This window comes from Scatophagus argus, chromosome 20 (assembly GCF_020382885.2).
Source record: "Scatophagus argus isolate fScaArg1 chromosome 20, fScaArg1.pri, whole genome shotgun sequence".
Taxonomy (NCBI): domain Eukaryota; kingdom Metazoa; phylum Chordata; class Actinopteri; family Scatophagidae; genus Scatophagus; species Scatophagus argus.
The window spans coordinates 9651411-9674058 of record NC_058512.1 but is presented as its reverse complement, the minus strand read 5'-3'; the positions used below and the strand labels follow the sequence as shown (position 1 = coordinate 9674058).

Sequence of the window (22648 nt, the reverse complement as noted above, 5' to 3'; positions counted from 1 at the left end):
GCTTTACATATACATTGTGTACAGGTTGAACATTTACAGTGGTGTACTAAATGTTTGATGGAGACGTGGTTGTTTCATTAAAAAAAAAAAAAAAAAGTAAATGTAAACCCATCCACTGAACCGTATCAAGTGCTATTCAAAGGTTACACAAAAAACCTGTAAAGACTTTATTTCTAAAAAAGTTTAGTTGTTAAGAAAAATGGAAAACTACCCAAACCATCAAGCTGTCGAGTTTGAAGTTTTGTAGACAAGTTCCAATAGTAAAATTAGCAATTTTCTTATAACTTTAAATATTATAATGATGAATAAATGCATAAGAACAATACTGATGAAAATGCTGATGCCGTAGGTTGCAATGTATGTTACCTTAAGACACTTAAGCCCAAAAGTCATAAATATAAACTTTTAAGAAATTGTTTTAAAGACAACAACCAGTGTTAATAAATGTCTGCTTCAATAGAATCTCTGACTAAGAAGGAAGAACAAACAAAATCCATTTTCATTTTTATGTTTGCAGAAATCTTTCAGGCAAGAGTTTTTTTTCTTCTCATGTTACAGGCTAAATGACATGTACATAATATGCAAAAAAAGTTGGGACGCTGTGTAAAACAAAACAAAATGCGTCCATTTGCTAATCCCTTTATGCTGAACAGGATGCAGTACAAATACAACATATTTAACGTTTTACCTCATCAACTTCATTGATTTTTGTAATCATATGCTTATTCTGAATGTGATGCCAGCAACACATTTAAAAGAAATTTGGACAGGAGCAACAAAAGACAAAAAGAAGTTGTGTACTGCTCAAAAAACACCAGTTTGGTACAGGTGATAGCGTCATGATTGGGTATGAAAGGGGTATCCTTGAAAAACTTTGTTGATCTCAAGCATGGAGGGGTGAGGATCCCCACTTTGTGAAGCCTGACTGTACAAAGGATATTCCTATATGAGTTTAGGAACACTTTGTAAGCACAGTTCGTTGTGTTAATGTGAATGCATTCTGTTTTTATATAAGTTTTTTTCAGCATCCCGACTTCACTTTATCAAGGCCATGAGAATTTAGAACAGTATAAACAGGGTCACTGGTGAAAGTATGTGAAGAAACAGTCCTTTGTTTTGTTTTTGTTCTTTTTTTTTTTTTTTTTTTTACTTTTCATTCAGCCTCTTCACTGATTACACCTGAGTTACAATTCTGTCATGTGAAAGATTTCTGCAAATGCTAACATTAATATTCTATGTCTGGGTTTTGTTGATTCTTTTTCTTGCATGATTTAGCACTAAGTCTAAATTTTTTCTTTTTATCATATGGAGTTCAGCTAATGACAAATGGTTATATTATTTAATAGCTGCTAAATCTATTGGCTGCAGTGTAAACATATTTCTTTGCTGCATGCAGAGCTAAAACGCTTCCTTTCACAAAGCACCAACAATATTAACGAGAGATGACACTGGCAGGTATGTATGTCTTAATATAACCCATTTAACTATAAGCTGTTAGTAGAATTACCAGAACAATTTAGTGTTGAAAAAATATGCTTTATACACTGTACATATAGTGTATGTAAGAATACATAAATGTATTCGTATTTACTGTATCAGTGCAAATAACTTTTTAAACTTTTCCTCTACACATCTCAACCAAAAGGGGACATGTTATCATTAAATGGAAAACAACATGTACCGTTGATCAGAAACAGGGCATTGACATATAAAATAAAACATAAAAAAACCCACCCATACAAACACAAGCTACCATCCTACAGTTTGGCAACAAATTATTAGACCTTTGTCTCTCAACACATAACAACTTAACAGTAATGCCAACTGATTATTGATTTCAATGGTATGATACCGTACAGCGGTGCAATCAATAATGCACATAAATGTATGAAACACTTTCTTATACAAAAATATTACTCTATAATACAATAAACTTTTCATTGGAACAAAAAAAAATCTATAAACACCAAAAGTAATCATGATACAATACATAAACAATCAATATAAAGAAATAAATAACTTATAAACAGGTGCAAACAACAACAAAAACATTTTTGCAGTATTGCCTTCACAGGACAAGATTTCCATTTTTACATTCTGGCTTAGCAGCACAGCTTCCCTTTACATCAGCTTTACAGAAACAGACGGCGTCTTCGCGCCCGTCAAGTGTCCGTAAATGTTCATGAGACACAGCGCCGTCCCCCACGAGCTCGGTCGTCTGCTGCCTCCATGTGGACAGTAGTTTTACCACTTGTGCTCTTCTGCCTAACTGATCTTTTGCAGTAGTTTCTCTTCTATCAGCTCAAACTGCACGCTGACGGACATCTCCGCGATGAACTGGTCACATCCCTCCTTGGTCACCTGTTTGCAGTATCGCAGGTCTATGTGACATATGCTTCCACAGCGCTTGAAATAGGTCAGCGACTGGTCCGTGACCCTGTTACAGACTGCAGGGAGAAACAGGGTTAGAAGAACGAGAACAAATGATGCCTACTGGGTCCCCTGTACTGACATAAGCTATGACACACATGGATTAATCGACGATTTAAGATATTCTAGGATATGACATCCAAAAGGCCTCATTATGGTGAGCAGTGAGCAGTGAGGACTCCTACTGAGAGCTAAAATGCATTTGCCTTTCTGCTGTTTTTTTTTTTTTTTTTTTCATAATGGCCCATTGATTCACTGCTTCTGTTTAATGATATTCCAGAGAGACGATTAAGATAGGATGAGCATTTGTACGCTTTGCAGAACACCGCATGAAATGATTATATTATATAAAAATTGATTTCACAATTTTTGTAGATGTTTTAGATTTATTTCTTGAGCCCTATTCGCACAGGACTCGTATTACCTGGGGACCTCTATTAATGAATAATAATTGCTGCTCATCTGTGATCTTAATCCCGTGTGCATTGCACATCTGAGAGCTAAAACCAGTCAGTGTCTGAAAGGTAGCAAATGGATATGAAAATAAGCATGTACTTCAGAGAATATTACGGCAGTCCCAAGCATGTGTCATTTGCAGTTAATGATGTTAAACGTGCAAAAACACAAGTATGGTCCTTAAACAAGAACAAATATAAACCAGTATCAAGTGTAATCCACTGTGGACAGAGAAGATAATTCAATGCATCCAGTAAATTCAGAATTTAGCCATTAGGGGGAGCAATGCAGGCAGACTTACATCCAACAAAGACAGGCTCCTACCTGACAGGTTGATGTCAGTGAGCGAGTCTCTGGTGGTCGTCCCTGCAGCGGTCAGGATGTTGACGGACTGGTCGGTGACGTGGTTGCAGTAGCTGAGATCCAGCTTGGACAACGAGGGCATGTAACGTATGATGAGACGCAGAGACGTGTCGGTGATGTCCAAGCCTGCCAGGCGCAGGTCCTCCACATTGCGCAGCTTACTCCTGTTGTCTAACTGTCCTACAAAACGGGGAAGGACATTAACAGAATGGAGACAGGATTGGAGAACGTTCATTTGTCTGACCACATGCAAGAAACCAGATGACAAAATCATGTCCAAGGTGCTATTTTGCAGATGTTCATTTTAAATCTGGTGATATTCTATGTTTACATCCCACAAAAGACCTAAACTCAAGTATTATCTGTGTATTTAAAGCCTGATGCAGCTTATTCCTCTGTGCCATAGAGCTCCATTGTTGTTCGAAGATGATTAAAAACATATTAATGAGCCAAACTGTTGCACTGCTGATGTGTTCCTTCGTTACAACAAACTTTGGCACTGTGGTTTATTTTGAGTTAATCCCATGTAAAAAATACTGTTGCTGAAAATAATCACTAGAGGATTAATTGTGTATTCATCTGTGGCTGAAAATAGTCGCAAACAAATGCACTCTGTTCTCCTATTTGAGGAACTTTTGCTGAAAACAACAGTACGTGCCCAGCGGTTTAAAGAAATTCTTTAGTCTTTAATAAAAATAAAACAATTTATCTAGATATGTTTGTGACTGAGCATCATTAACAGGCTGGGGAAGTAGTAAAGTATTAAGAGACTGACTGATATATTAATATTTTTGATCTTTTTTGACAATAAGAAAAAATACAGAATATCACCAGCCTCACTCTTTAAATTTATGCTCATAAGCTGATGAAATGACAGCTCAGAATCGATATCTTGCCACTGAGAAACAATCCATCCACTTTAAACGCTTTTCAATAAAGGTGAAGAACCACAAAGCAAAGCACTCCTCTCATTAATTTCCTTTTACTCCATGATCATGCTCCCTCATTCAGCCACTGAGGCTTCAGGTCTTTATAGACAGCGTATGTATCCGAAGAGGAGGTTGGTACCTGGCCTGTTGTCTGTAGGGGGGGACAGCAGGTCCCTCATTTGGGCATCTTTCAGCCCCTCAACCCACTGAACATCCAGAGTTCGCAGAAGAGGACAGCTGGAGGTGCAAAGAGCAGAGACGGCCACCCAGGAGCATCCTGACAACAGCAGCACACGAAGACCTGCAGGGCACCGCAAGGATATACAAAACCTCATGTTTAATATGAAGCTGCAATATGCTAATCTTCTGTAAATGTTATAAAATCTCTTCTACGTAGTCACAAGCAGCAACACGGCAAGCTAACTATACTGCAGACTCGCATTCAGTCTGTTAAGGAAATATGTCCTATTTTTCAGTTTTTCTGTCTCCAGAGTTTTAGTTAATCTGAGGTCACAAAATAAACCAACACAGAGACAGTGAGTGTTCTTATCTAATTAGCTGAATGATAGAGCAAAGACATGTCCAAGGAATGAAGAAAAGCAGCTACAGTAAGCCTTCTAAATTCAGGACCCTCTGGGGATACAATTATCCAGATGGAGGAGTAATGTGGGAGCATAGGGGAATTCAAACTTATTATAAACTGCATGTTACATAAACAGATTTTTTTATCAGTACAGAAAGAGTAATCCAACTACCTTCAGTACATGGATTTTTGCAGTCTTCACTGAAAATTGCATTTACTAAAAGTTTAAATAACTTTAACAACAACATTACACAGTATATATAAGAAAGTATATAATTAACTTGTTTGAATCATTTGTGTAAATGGATACTACTGTAGATTGTGTCAAAGTATCACTATATATCTACAATTATCATGTCCAATAAGATCAATAAGATCAAAATGATCTTGTGTAAAGGGCTCCAATCAGCTCCAATCATCTTCATGTGACATTTAACACAGAACAAACACACAACAAGAACAACAAGAACATACGGACAAGATCTTGTGCACAAAAACGCTCTTGTTTCTCTTCAAAAACTTATCTTATTTATTTGTCTTTTCAAACACTAACACAGCGGAGTGATGTGCTGGCTGAGTGTATCTACCTGGCAGTCTGTTGATGAGCCAGCTGAGCTGTTTCTTGGAGATGTTGGTCCAGCTCAGGTCCAGAGCTGCTGGCTGTCTCCGGATGATGCCGCTCAGCATGAGAGGTGTGATGGACTTGCAGCGGTTCAGATTGATGTGTTTCCAAAGCCTCTTGTCGCAGCACCTGGTGAGACACACAGCAGGTACGTACAGATGGCCGCTGCATGAAGATGTGTTTTTTAAATTCCACGGTACATGTGGTACTCACCATCTGTTCCAGGTCCTGCAGACACGCATGCAGACGCAAAGATCTCTGTGAGTCAGGTGACCGAATACTGTCATCCACATCTCTCTTCGCATCACGTGTGCCTCACCGTCGCTCAGCGGCAGTCTGTCGGGTGGGGGGCTGATGGGAGGGGGCCGGATCACATGGCGCTCCATTTGGATACATTTTGGGGGCGAGCGACAGGGAAGCGGACGGGGACATATAGATGTGATCTGCGTGCTTCTGTTCCAACTGAGTGGTGAGTAACCGCGCGGCGTCTCGTTCACCTCCCGCCCCCTGTGGCGCAGCCAGTCACCCAGGTCGCTGCTGCCGTTATTAAGAGGCCACTTCGGCTTTTGGTCGTCTACTTCGTTCTCAGACTCAGATTTTACAGGTCTGTGGTTTTGATTGGCCAGACTGTCCTCCGTTTTCAGTGGCCGTCTGTTTTGATTGGTCAGACCTTCCTCCATTTTAAGGGCCCTGCGACTCTGATTAGCAGCCGAATCCTCTGTTTTAAGTGGTTTACGGTTCTGATTGGTCCCCGAGTCCTCATTCTTCAGAGGTCGACGGTTTTGATTGGCTGGGGTGTCCTCCGTCTTAACCGAACTGTGGTTCTGGTTGGACAGACAGTCTTCTGTCTTAGGAATCTCCTGGTTGAACTCTTTGCTCGTCTCTTTGTTGGGGAGACGTCGACGCTGATGGCGAGCCTTTAGTGAAGCAGAGTTCCTCTCCTGAGCGTCTGCTGATTCGCTGCTTGGTCCGGCTCTGGGAGAGTTAGAGGAGGATTGGTCACTTTCTCTGGCTGCAGATGTTCTTAGCAGTGGACACAGGACTTTGGCTTTGTCCTCTGCGCTACTGTCTCTCTCTTTTTTCACCGTCTCCTCTTCCTCTACATCTTCATCTTCTTCCTGGTCCTCATCATCATAGTCATTCTTATCCTTTGCATGAATCGTGTCCAAAGAAAATCCATCTTCATCACGATCCTCATGGGTGTCCTCATCATCACCATGATCATTCTCTGTCTTGATTTGCCGCAACAGCTTTGGAGTCAAGGGATCCTCTGGTTTGGAAAGCTTCTTCTAAGAAAGAAGAGAAGGAATATTATTATTCTTTTAAAAGGTTCAGAGACTCTACAGTGCATTTGCATATTTTCACACAGTTCAGTTCTTCTGTTCTCAGCTCTTTCACAGAAATCCCTCCTTTGTAATACTGACACCAAGCTGTACTTTGTAACAATATTGTTCTTCTTTTACAAATTACACACTCCATGGATAATGAAGCCTGGCTTTATGTGCATTTACAGGAACATTTAATTTTAATGTCATGAGAAGATCATGATATGATTGAAGGGCCTGGAACAGCTAATAAATGGACCATGATGTCAGACTATTTTGTGTTTATTTAATTTCATTTCAATTTTCTCCTTATTGAAGACAAAACTAAAACACTAGCTTAAAGCCCAGGCAGCAGCCAATGACGTGATTCATTCAACAGGTTAGCTTAACTCAAATAAAAATCTCTCATCAACCTCATCATCACTATGGTAATTTGATTAATATTCTTAATCCTACTAAAACTCACAGCTTATAGGCTTCTTTCTCATAAAGAACAACACAGACAAGGGTCTTACCTTCTTTTTCACAATAACAGGTTCATCATTGGTGTCAAAAAGTTTCCTCTTTTTCCTTAGAGGGTTGTCCTCTATTCTTGGTCGGGGAATACCATCCAGAGACAGCAAGGGGGGACGTTTCTTTGGGGGCTCTTCCTCTTTCCTCTTCGGGCATTCGTCCCGCTCTGCCTTTCTCTTCACAGCAGATGCGGTAGTCAAAGCAGTAACAGTTGCTGTAGCCACCATTGGTGGGTCAGGCTCCTCTTTTGAATCCCGGTTTAATCGTGGTTCTTTTAGTAGGGAGCCAGGGAGGTTTGATGCATACTTAAATCCTGGGCCCCTTTTTTGCTTTGAGGCCAAAAGGTTAGAAAAATAAGGAGAACAAAATTTTATTTCTCTAGCTCTGAGATGTTGAGAAACAGTTACCATAATTTCCGGACTATAAGCTGCGGCTTATAGACAATTGCGGCCAATATATGTACAAGTTTTTTTTTTCCTTTTTAAATTTAGTGGGTGCGGCTTATATTCAGGTGCGCTCAATAGTCTGGAAATTACGGTAATTGTTTAACCATGTGATAATTCAGACATCCACGGAATAAAGTCCTTACAGACACTTACTTTCCCTGTTTTTCCGGCATGGTTGCACTTTGGACACTCCCAGCAGTTTGGCAACTCGTCATTGACGACTCCATTTGAATCCTTCACCTGAACAGACGGAGCACATAGAGGGAAAGAGTTACTGAGGATATTACTCCTGTTTTTCAGGGGCAGATGTGACACATTCTGCCCCAAACGCACTGAATAAGCATTTAAGGTGGGGGTCACACGAGTAATAGGAGGCAACATGTTAACAAGTGTGTTTCAAAGGCTTTACAGGGGTCATGTTATTTGTCTCCGAAAAGCAGATGCAAACAAAGCACAGCTGAGACTTCCAAAAGCCTGCAATGGAGGTTGAATTTTGGAAAAGAAGTGTCCATTAAAAACAGACTGGATATAAAAACAGGAATTTAGAAACAAAAACAAAGCAATTAGGCTGCTATAACTGAACACAATATCTGATTTATTTAATGTAAACACATAGTGTATTGACGTCTTTAAGGAATTTAAGAGTGCGTTTGGAATTATTTAGTAAACATACCAGTATGAGCACCACTTCCACCTGTTCCACCTGTCAACCTGTCTCGCTCTGCCTCCACTACAGCCTCTAGCAGTAGTGTGTGTACCTTGCATGTATTTTCTGCGACTTTGATTCGTCTTATATTTCATATCCGAATATATTCATAATCAGCTATATGCTAAAGGCTGTAATATCACCGTTTTTCCTCGTGTGGAGCTGCAATCGAGATCACCACATTATCATTTCTCTTCTGAGCTTGGTGATCTCATAGAAATACAACCTCTGAACTGCGCTCACCCACAGAGTGCACCTGGAGGTCGGTACCAGGCACAGTTCAGGAGCTAAATACATACTGAGCCGCTGACTGAAGCTGTAAACTCACGAAAACCACATGCATTTGCACAATGCCATTTTCTTACTAAATTTGGCCCAGGGAATATTAAACAGCTCAATCATTCCGAGAGCACAGTTTATGGTGACAATATTCAGTACATACTGATAATGAATAATTTACCTTAAGACAGTTAGGATGAACAATCTCATTGCAGATGGAGCACTCCATGAGCATTAGATTAAACTTCTCTTCCTCATCCTCCACTGTGTCCTCCTTCCCTGCCTCTCCACAGATGAGACATACTGCTGTGTGGGGCAGGACAGGCTGGAGAAAAAAAGACACAGGCTTGAAGATAAAGCTGATACTGACAAACTGTCCAACACACAACTCTGCCATTCAGGATTAATCCACTGATTTAAGGTTCAACTACAACGTTTGAGTCGCCTACCTGCGATGATAAACAGCATATGAACGCTACTCTTGTTGCAAAGCGAAACAGATTTTCACAAAACATTTCACGGCCGTGGCTTGTAATCGCCTACTCAAATGACTCAACCAAGAAACTAGAAAGCAAAAACTCCAAGCTGAATGATGTAATGATGTGCACGCTGCATTAACTTAATTCTAGTCCAATATTTTACATCAATGTAAGAGACAGTTTTAGGCAGCAGAATAACATATACTTTTTATATTCTTATTTATATTCTTTAATTGCTTTAAACATTGTTGTTCTTGCATTTCATGGTTTGCCACCATAATTTATATTGAACATTTTATCTGACTCACATTTAATTATATTCACTGGATCCAACATGTTACGAACTTCCAATTTTTTTTTTTACCAACAAATGTGGCACAGCAGACGATGATGCACACACTTGGCTCTGAGTACTGCTGTGAAGCACTACTGGGGTAGGTGAACAACCAGAGTGGGTTAAGCATATTGGCATATCTTAAAAGTGGGACACAGTTGCTAAAGAGCTTAAGAGCACAAGTGTGGGATATCGAGACAGATGCCAAGTCTTAGTCTCTTCTTAGTCGTCAGTCATTCCCAATATCTATAAACTGTACGCTGCAGAATTACTCAAACTCAGCCTCTCTCTATATGTCTCTGTCCGTGGTGCTGAAACCTTTGAACACAGTCTTGGTCCTCTGTGACTATTGCTATTATTTCTGGTGCTGGTCAGGCCCACAATCAAATACTCAAAATTCAAAGAAAGCCACCCCCTTCAAGCAGTGTTTAAAGGGGTAGTCTGAGACTTTGAGCTTTAATCTTATGTTTTTGTCCTAAATACAAAGCTAGACGCAGCAAGCACTTAGCTTAGCATAAATACTGGAGAAAGGGGGGAAACGGTTAGCCTGGCTCTGTGTAAATGTAAAGAAAATATCCACCTATCAGCACATCTAATGCTCACATACTAATTTGTCATATTTGTTTAATCTGTATCCAATCCAAAATATAAAAACAACTGTTGTGTTATGTGCCTGAAGCCTTTCTTGGCCAAGTCTTTGCTGATTAACCAGCAACCTCATTGTGATAACCTGACACCAGGAAGCAACAAGGAAATAATTTCAAGATATGACATGTTAATTTGTGAGTTTTAGGGCTGCAAGTAGGCACCTGCTTTCCCCTTTTTTCAGTCTTTATGCTAAGCTAAGCTAATCACCAGCTGGCTGTAGCTTCATGTTTAGCGCATGGGCATGAAAATCACTTTGATCCTCTAATCTAACTGCAAAAAAGCGAATAACCACATTTCCCATAATCTCAAATTGTTCCTTTAACACCATGTGCATATCACAATAGAATACACACGTTGTGAACAAGGAACTCACTGCAATGCACTGCCTCATGATGCAGGACTGCTTCATCCGGCCCGGCCCGCCAAACTTCTTCATGTCCTTACAGAAATGGCATTCTCCACACTCGGTCCGCAGGCACGCCTCACATTTTCGACAGCGAGTCCTTCTCCTCCTGGCACCAGATGTTCCCCGACTAGCTGACAGCTTGACTGCTGAGGCAGGAGATGCTGCCATCTTAGGTTTCGGCCGGTTGGGAGGCCGCGACTAAGGGAAAGAAAACGATACAGTGTCAAGTGCTTAAAACAAAAAGGCAAATATTTCACAAACTGACATGTAAAGCTCTTGATGAATTAGTTGGCTGATAATGGATGAATGTGTTATCTACAAAATATTTTGCAATGTTATGTTGCTCCATACACGTGTGCTTCTTTAGTTAAATTTGTAGTTAAATTTGTCAAATATAAGTACATTCATATAGTAATACTGTAAAACAATGTTGTTGTATACAGTATCTTGTGTCAGAGGCAGAAGAAGAAGAAGCATTTACAATCAATATATTTAATAAGGAAAAATTCAAATCATTTTATCAGATTCCTTGTGGATCACTGTTGTTCAATTCAGTTTTATTTAGCACTTTAAAGACAACATCGTTGGCCAAAGTGCTGTACACACACACACACACAAAAAAAAAAAACAGTTAAAAAACATGACAGAAATGTTATGGTGGATGTAGGCGGTCAACTGTGTCAAACACGGACGCATGCTAACAAGAAACAGCATCCACATACACACACACTTACAATACCTATCCACAAACGGAAATCTGATCAAAACGTGCTGTGCGTAAACACACATTTTTCATGGCTGTTAAAGCACAGCCTCCGGGAGAAAACAAACACATCAAGAATCTCCCTGGAGGCATCTTCCAAATTTAGCACTTCACTTGTTTGCCTGTCTCTACTTCAAAGAGAGACTGCACTTATGGCTACAATTCACACATGGATCACTAGGACCCATTATTCTGTGTTCGAGGGTGCGCAGACTGATTTATAACAGGACACATTAAATGTGCTCTATTTAATAGAACTGGGTAAAGGAGATGAGATGCCTTTGAGCTCCATCATTATTGTTCTTGCGTTAAATATTTTGCTCCTTTTCAGGTTCAGAACCCAACCACAGCAATGTATTTCCAACGTGATCACCACAAAACTCAAAATACTTCCAAGCGTGCCACGTGAAAACATGTGTGCCAACATGAGAGATGAAACACACAAAAACGAGGAGTGCGTAAGACTGCAGCTCTTGGAAATGAAGATTGGATTTCTTTAGTTACATCGGCAGTGCAGATTTTTCCTAGCGTCAGCATAGCAACAGCCACGTCCCATTCCCTACCAGAACAGTCTATGACACACAGACTTGTAACCAATAAGAACTGTAATGAGACTCTCTAACAGAAAGCAGGCTCGATCTTGGGCATATTACAATCATTTATTCAAACAAATGCAATGAAATAGACTGACACAGGCAGTCATATATGTGGCTACCAGACAGGATTAGGGCGACATACTGGGGGAGGTAGTGCTGGACTCTTTTGGGGGGTATTTGTGGGGATTACAGACAGCAAGTCTGTTCTACAAGAACACTGAGATGAGACCAAATATCTCAGAAAAAAAAGACACTGTGCTGTGATCTGTTACCAATCTTTTTTCCAGACCTTACAAGAACAAGACAACAGGTCAGACGTAGTCAGGCACTGATACTGCTGGGCTACACCTAAGTGTCAACTGGAAAATGAAAAAAGACTTCAGAAAGCTGTCCATACTGTCCCCTAAATCCCCTCTAACCCCCCTCTGTCTGCTAAGTAAGCGATCCATGAGCAGATATCCCTCCGATGTTCAGAATTAAATAACAATAGAGGTCGACAACAACACTAAAAGATGAGTTGCCTCTAAGTCGTAGTAACTTGTTTTAGGGTTTTTTTTGCAACTACATCTAAGATATGTTGGTCAGAAAATAAGTCACAACATTAGCAGTTTGCTGCACGCAGAATATACATGCTATGTCCAATATGTATTGTCCTTTTTGTACAAATAACCCACTTGTAATTTATTGGCCCTTCAATGCTCATTCAGCTGGGAAACTTTATGAGAAGCTGACTCTGATGTTGTCACTGACTCAGCTTAGGAGTCTCTTGAGCTACTACGGAGAACAGAGGAAATCAATGACTGTGGATGTACTTAGCATCACTAAGTACACCCACAGTCACTGAAGAAAGCACAGACTGCAAGAAACAACAGGACACATAGTTTCATCCAAATCAAATACTGCTACAGTGATACACAAAACACTGCAGCGTCCAAAGTCTGTACTGACACATTTTGATGACATTTCTCAAATCACTAACCAAAATTCATGATTTCTCAAATGATATGGCAAAAAAATATCCCAATTTCCTGGAAGGATTACTGTTAAGCTTTCCTGGTGGCATATGTTGTTAAGCTAAAAACCTGTGATTGCTCTAGCACACAGTATGTAGTGTTTAGCCAAGATTTTACATAACACAAAAACATAGTGGAGTGAAGTGTTGAGACACAAAGTGTAACGAAATCTCTGGAGTGTATAGCTGCTCGGAAGCTGAGGACTGAACAAGAGCAGCAGTGTTAAAATCTGCTTACAGACTTTGCAGAGCACGTTTTGGAGAGGTGGAAAACAAGCAGGCATTCTGGCAATTAAAATCTGAACAGTCTGCTGTGGACAGCATGTTTTCATGCACCTCAGCGTGTGTTGCATATTAGTCCTGGTGTTGGCATATTTCTTTGGTGTTCAAACAACTGTGACACCAAAAGCAGCTGCACTTACATGACTGGGAGAATCGAAAATGCCTTCTGATATTTGTCAAAAGAGCAAAATGGAGACACAATCACCCGCAGTCAGTGTTTTCCTAAATGTTGTTCAAAAGCTACAGAATTAATGCAAGGGGGTGTGCTTCAGAGTAAAGTAGAAGAAATATTTAACTGAACAAAACACATTTCTTGCCGCGTAAGCAAGTTTTTTCTTAGCTCTCTCGGTCATTCACACTGAACAATATCAAAAAATCCATCAAGACTGCATTCTCATGCGCACACACTGGTACAACAACATTTTCTGTGTTAGTGTTACACATATCCTCACAAGTGTATCTGATGCCCTTACAGTCAAACCACGAAAGAGTCATCTCCTGCATCTACGTCCATTCCCATTCCTCTACCTCTCTGCTTTCAAACAACCAATAGCTGCCCTGAGGCGCTGAGCTACATAAACACAACCTTCTCTTATTGCTGGTTTTACCTGAAGAAAACACACATGCACACAGATGCACAAACAGCCAACCTATGAAAAAAAAGGGGAGCAAAAATCAAAGACCAAGCACAGAGGGTAGACTGAATCAGTGCTTTTCTCTCCATTTAGCTCCATTTGCTCGCTGCCCTGTGCTGCTGCACACAGCTCTGTCTGGTACAAGCGTTCCTCTGGTGGTCTCACTATGCCTGCCTGCAGGTGTTCAATGTGCTAACCTGCTCGGAGTCTGAGTCGTAGTCCTCATCATCAGCGCTCAGCGACATGGCCATGGCTGATTTTTCACACACCGTCCAGCTCACAGCAAACTGACATGGCTGCAGTCTCCTCCTCCTCCTCCTTCTACTCCTGCTACCGCTGTCTGGCCTACAGCCCTCCCCTCCTACTCCAAAGCTCCACAATACCACAAGCAGATGTAGGAAACCGAGACAAGCCTGCCTCATTAATATGGATCGCCCTCCTGTAGAAGAGGAGGGGTGTTGGGAAGCACTGGGCCAATGGGAGGCCGCCGTGCATCAGAAAGTGTACTGAGGGAGGGGACTGCCTCCATCCAATGAGGAGAAGAAATGCAGAAAAGGTCTTGTCATATTCATGATGTGTACCACAGGGGAGAGGAGAACAGGCTCAGCACAGCCAATGGAGCCAGATGGCATCTCATTACAAAAGGCAAACACAAAGAGGCCCCACAACCAGCAGCTGGCCTTTTGGAAGGGGGGATGGAGGGGGGTGATCTGGAGGGTCCATGAAACCAACAGAAATCACTACCATACATTCATATGCCCAACCTCCCACCTCCTGTTGAGAAAAAGCCTCCAGTATATACAAAATATAAACCATACATTCAGATAACTTAAATGTGTTAACATGCTAACACATTTTACAGATTAAAACCACCTATTAAAAAGACATAATTATATTTTTCACCATCTTTACATATTCAATCCACATTTTTATATTACAATGCAGTGCAAGTAAGAAAGTTCTTACTAATGAACACTACACTACAGTACATCCGTGCATAATATCATTAAAAAAGTATTTTGACCCTTTCATAAGGTGTCATAGAAAAACATAGATATTATTTTCCTTTTTACATTTAGGCAATGAATGTAAAAGTCTTGATTATGACTCTCTTAGTGCCTCCACAGCTCAAAACACTATATAAATAATACAAACCTGGGAGCATTAGCAGGTATTTACACATTGCACTTACACAGCATCGAATAGATGTTAAGGAGGTACTTTATATAGCATACCGATGCTCAAAAGGCACATGTGTAAATAGTACAAAAGCACATCTTCACTGGCTCAAAAATCAATTTGAGAGAAGAAAGAGTGCAAACCATTAAAAAATTGACGGTACATTTCTGACACCAATTTGAGCCCACAGTAAGCCTAAAGTGTAACAATAAATGTGTGAAATCCGGTCTGAAAAACATGTCTTACAGTTTGTGTTCCATAGCAAAGAGTGTTATCTGTCAGTTACTGTGCGAGAAAATAAGCGTGTTAATGACAGCGAAATACACCATGTAGAAAAATATCAATGAGGAAAAGCTAAAATAAGTTTTAAAAACTCATTATTTACTTCATTAGGCAATACCCCAGACTGTTAAGTCAGAATTATGCAAATAGGTACAACTACTCCCCTGAGGAAGGACTGCAATGAGTGTTGGAGCAAAAGATGGAAGAGAGAAAAAGAGGGATTCAGATTAAAATAGATGAGGGGACAAGAGGAGACCTGGGGAAAAAAATCAGTAAGAACATAAAAAAGTTCATTCGTTGTAGGGTAAACAGAGGAATGATGTCAAGAATGGAGAAGTAAACAACACAATTCAGATGCAAACATTTTGATTTCTAAGAGTTTCTCTGTGATGATCAAAACTACACATCAATAAACTGGCTCGAACTGATTTTTCAGTTAAATATTAAGTGAGTAACTCAAAATGAAGTGTGTCAAATGACCAGCAACTCAATTTGAAAGCTCCAAATGAAAATAAAGAACAAAGCAAGAAGAAAGCCTCTTTGTGCAGTTGAAGTATTTTTACCTTTACAGTTTTCTTTGGCCAGTACACCACAGGAACTCCACTGATGGCTAATTTGGGGTCGTCATCGGCATGTTCCTTCAAGACAACCTACAGAGCCATAGGGAATTAACAACAAGCAAGAGAACTCTGTCACATGTATTGAAAGGTATACTGCACTGTGTGTGTCATCTTTCTGTTTCTTACCTTTATGTCCTCCAGCAGGGCCTGTGGGTTCTCTATTCCTTCTGGTACACATTTCTTATTTTCAGGGAGCGACTCCAGCTTCTCGACCAGTGTTCTGAGTCCAATCAGTTCAAACTCGGTCAAATGGGTCCATTTACTCTGAGACTCTGAGGCCGGAGAGTCAGAGGGGGTTTGAGGGAAATCCAGAGAGGTGGAGCCAGGATTACAGCTGTCCTCGGAGTCAATAGATAAAACGGTTTTGAGGTGTTGGCCTCTCCGGTTGTCGGGAGAGCAGGGGCCATCCTGGGCAGCTCTCTCTGATTTTTCACCCTGGTCGTCCCTGCCCTGAGTCTCACATGAGTCCTCGTTCATGTCCTGGCTCCTGGAGTCAGAGGACGGGCTCTCTGTGTTTGCCTTTGTCTCATTGTCTGAAGCAACAAAACGAGGGAAAAAATACAACAACTTATTATTCATGTTTGTCCACATTGAATTTTACTTTGTATTGGAAATAATATATCTGAATATGGAGTGGTGGAGAGTATGTATGGAGAACCTAAGGGAATAAAGCAGGAAAGGTTATTCATTTCTTCATTAATGACAAATGCAATGACTTGAGAAAGTTAATTACAACTACAGTACAAGATTTTTAACAGTATCCAGGGACACACAAGAGACATTACGGAGAAGCTGCATTGCTTCACTCACCCATCACTACAGGCTCTTTGCGGAATTCCTGAGACAGGTAGGACCGTTTGGTCAAGCAGTGCAGGTACCTCTCCAGGACATACCAGCACATCTCATAGTAGAAGGGGAAACGGAACTTGGAATGAACCTGAAAACAGGGACAAAACTAGCATCAATCTAACCATGCATACACATGTAACGCTGACAGCATCAGTAGCACTAAAGGGATGACAACAAGACTAAGAGATTATTACTCACAGCAATATGCTGTGTTCTGTCACTCCAGACATTTTCCTCTCATGCGCACAAACAAACATGCACGCTTTAGCAGGAACAAGCTGCTATCTCAACAGGCAGATAGCAGATAATATCCTCAAGATGTGATTATTATCCCTCTGAAACAATACAGCTTTAAAAATAGCCATGAAGAGGCTAATGTACTACAGAAAACTGATCCATAAAATCCTACTAGAAAGAAGCTGTTCGTATAAAAAAAGGAAGAATTATTTTCTTCCAAAGATAAACAAAACCAAATCCAGAATCTTTGTCAAATGTTTGCCTCTCAAGCTGCCAACATCTTACAATATCTTGCTCCTGACTTTTACATTTCGATCTGTTCCAATTCATAATACATCATATCATAAAATGATATATTCTTTTCCCAAATATTTTCCGCTAAGACTCCTACCTTAGTCCTGTTCTCTATCTCATGGATGGTGAGCTGCATGGGAATGTTGAAGCTGTGCAAGATGTTTCCTCCAAACACCAGTGTGTCCTCAGGAGTGTAGACAGCATGAATCCACCCTTAATTACAAAAATACATAAAGAGATAAGGGACACAAAGAGGATTCATGCAAACTCACATAGCTGAATACATTGTATAATAGTCAGATAAAGCTTAGCACTACTGTTCATTGAAGTGGAAGCTTATCTTTCCCTGCTGGCTACTTTAAAACAACCCTGCCAACACACCAGATGGGATGAAGAAGGTGTATCCTTGCTTAAGCTCCACTCTCTGGCATCCATCAGCTCGGTCTCCCAGGAAGATATCACTCTGCTTGCCTGACAGGACCCAGTCCTCATAAAGGGCAAGGTTATGAGGGGTTGGAGGCACAAGCCAAAACACCTGAGGAGAAGCAAGAGATTTTTTATTTAGTTATACTGTACAGTCAAGGCAAGTGGGGGTGAAATATCAAGACTGAAGCTGTGTTTTACTACCAGACAAACATTTTCCTAATTTCTCCACAAAATGTTATTAAAAATGGAGATTTATGGCACAAAATATAAGATATGTCGTAAGAGACCAGAATGAACTTACTTTCTGTCCCTTGAATACGTGATACCAAACAGATGTTCCCCCGAAATCGATGTGGAAGTCTGTGTAGCAGCCCTTCACACTCATGAGACAATACCTATAGCAGAAAAGGGGACAACAAAATTATTAGTGAGGATGCACATGTATAACAGATTGACATTCACAAAAAAGGAAAAACAAATCTCAGCCAATTAGAAGGCAGCAACAATCTCTAGACAAACAGCTACCACCAGAAAGCAGCACTACAGATCACTAACAAGAGCAACACAGCATAGAAAATTGTTCACAATAGGACATCTCTCCTCTGGAAATTAATTGAGGAGTGATTAGCACCCTGAGACATAAATGATTCAGTAATTTAGTCAGATGGAAGCAGCTCTATTTATCTGAAGATATTTATCCAATGAGGAGTACACAGAAAAATAAAACGATAGCAAGGAATTCAACAAACAGTATGATGTTGTGCTTCCTACAGCGAGATTATGTGACAGTTGGTTGAAACAAATGGAGAGCTAATTAGCCAGTCGGCTATAAACAGTAATACAAAGATCCACCAGCAAATATCAAGATGAGTCAGTTAAGATGCTGAATGGCGTGGTTCAGCTTTTGGCTTGCAGGCTGCAGCTAAGGAGAAAAGCATCCTTTACTTTACATCTCAGTCAAACACACTGAACAGCCGCCCAGAATTTTTGAAAATCACTGAAAGTCTTTGACTAGAAACTGAAATTAGTTTTCTAAGATATGATGACTTACAGATGACTAAGCCCAGAGGTTATATTTATGTGAACCATAAATGCAACCACAGCGAAAACAGCAAGTGACTTTGACTGATGTAATGATGAAAACTGAGCATATTACACCTTGGGGTTAGATAGTGTCATTTTGCTGGATAATAAACCAAAGACAGATAATAATTTAGTATCAATTAATCCGATGATTTATTTTCATGATTGATCATCTGGTCAGAGACCAGTAAAAGAAAGGCTATCACTATTTCAAAGGGCCTAAAATGACATCCTCACAATGTTTGGTCAGACCAACAGTCCAAAGCCCAAAGATATTCTGTTTTCCACCGCAGGAGACAAAGAAAAACAGGAAAGTCTTCAATTTGAGAAGCTAGAACTAAAAAATGTTTTTTGGCATCTTTGCTTAAACAAATATTTCAACGTCTGCTTGATTACCAAAGCAGTTGCTAGTCAATTATCTTTAAACAAAATAACTGATTAATGCAAAAATAATTTCAATAATTGTGCTCTACAGCAAATGACTGTTTGCTGCAAAATGAATCTGATGTAAACATTGGTAATAAAACAAACCTTCAAGACTGATCGGAATAAAATTGCAGGAAAGCCTTCAAGATCAACTTGCTCACGGAAAAAGTACAGGTGCTTGAAAATGTTACACAGAAATAATAAGAATCTGAACAATACAATCCCTACCACCACGGCCACCTGACTTTGAGAATTTCAAATCAAATTCAATGAAATTAATCAATATGACTCAACAGAAAAATAAAGGGTAGAGAGTGGGGTTAATCTGCAAGTGGAGAATTAAAAGAAAAAGACACAACTGGTTTTGACTCTTATGTACAAATACTGAGAGCTGATTGGCTGAGAGGTGTCTGTGCAGTCCGACTACAGCTGTTATAAAACCATCCTCTGCTGTGGAAAAGTCTCTGTTGCCTAGCAACAATCAAGAGCACTTACAGGAGATGGATAACGCCGACTGTGTGCAGCACTGTGCCATGATGGAGCAATACGAGACATTGAGATAGGGGGAGAAATTGTATTTACTGCCAAGGAAGCAGCAGTTTTTTACAAGTATGTTTTACATTTTACTCATTACAAGAGACAGTTCAAGAGAGATTTTTAGGAGAACAGAAACATAATCTACTAAAGTCATACCTTTGCACTTTAGGGTACTTCATCTCTGAGATTACATTGGTGGGTTCTGTTTGGCTGAGTTTCAGATCACGAGGCCACATGTTGTCCACCCAATCGACTTGATCCACCTGTGACCAAAACTGCACTTTTAGCCACAAATCACAACCTTGTTAGTTATATTTTCTGTGCATGTGGTAGCAGATTTATGACCCTCAGGAATCATAACATCAGACAGAAAGTGTCAAGTCATATTACCACTGTGGGCCTCTTGATGAGGTTCTCCAACTTAGTGTGGCTGAACTCTAAACTGATGACATTAAACAGTTTGTCTCGCTCTTCCTCTGGTGTTTCATAATAACGGACAAACTGAGCCATGCTCATTTCAGTGCCTTTCTGCGTGCTCACATCCATAACATCCACAGACCGACGACTGCCTGCAACGAGGACACAAGTTGATTAACCTAATTAAGTTAACCTAAGAGCACTTCCACTGTCATTAATATCCACTAGAATCTGTCTCTAGACTTGCTTAAAAATAATCTAACGTGCTAATGTGAGATCTATGCTGAGAAAATGTGTTTTGATGGTATTTAACAGTAGCTCACAGCTGATGCCTGCAATTCACAATTTTCCCCACTAGATGGAGCAACTACGCCCAACCCTGTTTTGATTTTTTTTCATTCTTCATTTCGGATATAATACTTACTTCTACTATATAAAATGTTTTACAATAAACATCCATTTTCGGATGCTTCACAATCCGTCATGGCTAAAGTGGTGTGAACATGTTTCTTTGTACCAAATTATTTAGAATTTCCCAAGAGCTGAAACACATTGAGCTCTGTGGTTTTTACTCCACCAGCTCTTATTCTCAGAATTAGCAGATAGGATACTTTCCATACTTCTAGATGTACATATACTTTTGGTTTTCTTTTTTAACTGCTCTAATTGATACATTAATAAAGATAAACATATGTTCTTATATTTGCATGTGTGTGTGTAAAACTGTACTTACCAACTAGGCCTTTAATTTCACTAATTGTTAATTCTGGATCAGGCATTCTGTGTAAATTAAAAAGAGGGAGTTACTCAGTTAATATATTACATGTTGATCTATTAAACATATGTCACATATAAAGCTGGTACAATCAACAGCATGAGCACAAAAGATAATTCTGAACAACTTTCTGTAAAGTGGTGAATTCACAGAAATGGACTCGCACCTGATCCCAAGTCCATCCTTCTCTTTAAAAATGAGTGGGACCTTGAGAGCCTCTCTCTGCACATACTCATAAGAAAAGTCTGCAATACATTGGACAAAAACGTTTGCGGGAAAACACGTTTATTATATGAAAGACATGTATCTCAAAAACAAATCAACATATCTTACAACAACAACAACAACAACAACACAGTGACAACGCTTAACCAAAGGGAAACAGAATGTGTTAGGTGTTACTTTACCTTTACCCTCAAGCAAGTGGACATATTTTGCATTGTAACTGTCACTGACAAGCTTTTCTTCCACACTGAAACCTCTGATGTTCGCGATTTCTTCAACATCGGACAAATCCTCGTTTTCGTCGTACATCCTCCGGCAGATGGAGCGCTGCCATTGAAAACGAGATGATTTACATGATAAAACTGCAACATGCGTGGAAAGCTTTCTCTCTCAACGGCCCCACTCCCTCTACAACAGCCAGTATGACTGATGCGCAATGATTTCACATTTGTTTTATTCCTAACTTTACAACTGTACTGTAAGGTCATATTCAGTTTCGTGACTGCACATTAACACAGTAGTATTTTATTTCTAGACGTCGAGTGTAAGAAGCACTAAACGACCCTTGCCCTGGGGAAAGACAGATTTTGGTACGTTATTCCATAGCAATAAATGTAAAATGTTTGCAGGAATTCACTGATCTGTTGGTTTAACTACCGTACACTCGCTAATTAATGCAAATATAAGTGAAGTTATTAAATCTACAATGCCGTGCCTATCGTTTATTCTCCTGGCCTCCAACTTGAACAGCTTAGCGTTAAGTGGCTTGACATTTATCGTTTACGACGCTTACAGTTACAAACGTTAGCTTAGCTAACTAATTAGCTCGCTGCCCATCTCGCCTCATAAGCTAACGTTAACACGGCAGATGGTACACACCAGCCTGCGTCCCGATTCAGCACACGTTTCCGCGGCCTGAGCCATCGTCTCCTATGAATGTTCTCCAGTCATTCAGTTTCGTAAAAGCATCTTCATGCGTAGTGAAGTTTAAGAAGCACTTAGCACGCTTTTCAGGTTCAAAACAAGGGAACCATGTTTTTGTGTATTACGTCATCGCCAGGAACCAAAACATTGTTGGACAACGTCACGGTATGTTAGTTCGCTGCTTTTCAACTGCTTTTACAATGAGGACACATTAGTAGATCAGTCACTGTTATATGCGATCGAAAGCAAAAAATAAAAAAGCATTACGTTTAAACCGCTATCATCGAATAATGCTGTCCACCATGTTTAAGGAAAACATGCAAGCGACAAAGTAGCTTGTCCTTATCGAGAAAGAAGCTCTTAATCTACTTTCATTCATTCTAATAGTAATAATAATGTGTCTATACGATGAACGTGACGTGCGTCACGTGGTGTGATGGGGCAACTAACCTTTAAAGTTGACTAAAAAACATATTTTGACAGCTACTAAGCACTGAACTCAGTAGTTAGCCCACATAAGGATTAACTCGGCGTCGATTACTGATTTGTAAACACAGCTGAGCAAAT

The 22648-nt window shown here is 40.0% G+C and overlaps 1 protein-coding gene across 5 annotated transcripts; it reads right to left on the bottom strand.

Annotated features, from left to right (window-relative positions):
• Positions 1 to 492: 492 nt before the first annotated feature.
• On the bottom strand, positions 493 to 22648 carry LOC124051226 (lysine-specific demethylase 2B). 5 transcript variants are annotated; one of them, XM_046374336.1, is made up of 21 exons: positions 22532 to 22648; positions 21340 to 21484; positions 21099 to 21177; positions 20891 to 20937; positions 20131 to 20309; positions 19897 to 20003; positions 17996 to 18089; positions 17650 to 17803; positions 17366 to 17481; positions 16699 to 16825; positions 16015 to 16421; positions 15832 to 15918; positions 10487 to 10717; positions 8834 to 8977; positions 7821 to 7907; positions 7224 to 7559; positions 5597 to 6672; positions 5349 to 5512; positions 4318 to 4479; positions 3211 to 3429; positions 493 to 2447 (listed from the first exon to the last, which is right to left on the bottom strand). In XM_046374336.1, the coding sequence occupies exons 2-21, from the start codon at positions 21464 to 21466 to the stop codon at positions 2266 to 2268; spliced, it is 4125 nt and encodes a 1374-aa protein (XP_046230292.1). In that variant the 5' UTR covers positions 21467 to 21484; positions 22532 to 22648; the 3' UTR covers positions 493 to 2265. The 5 variants fall into 5 exon arrangements, with proteins under 5 accessions (XP_046230292.1, XP_046230289.1, XP_046230290.1 ...); XM_046374333.1 differs by lacking the exon at positions 22532 to 22648 and adding an exon at positions 22037 to 22231; XM_046374334.1 differs by lacking the exon at positions 22532 to 22648 and adding an exon at positions 22037 to 22231 and having other exon boundaries at positions 5597 to 6669.

Excerpts from the sequence above, each read along its gene's own strand:
- LOC124051226 (XM_046374333.1), bottom strand. The coding sequence starts at position 22,081 with ATGGCTCAGGCCGCGGAAACGTGTGCTGAATCGGGACGCAGGCTG. Across the intron at positions 15,919-16,014 it reads CCCTGCTGGAGGACATAAAG|GTTGTCTTGAAGGAACATGC; the intron begins GTAAGAAACAGA and ends ATGGCTCTGTAG. Across the intron at positions 2,448-3,210 it reads CACTGACATCAACCTGTCAG|TCTGTAACAGGGTCACGGAC; the intron begins GTAGGAGCCTGT and ends TTCTCCCTGCAG.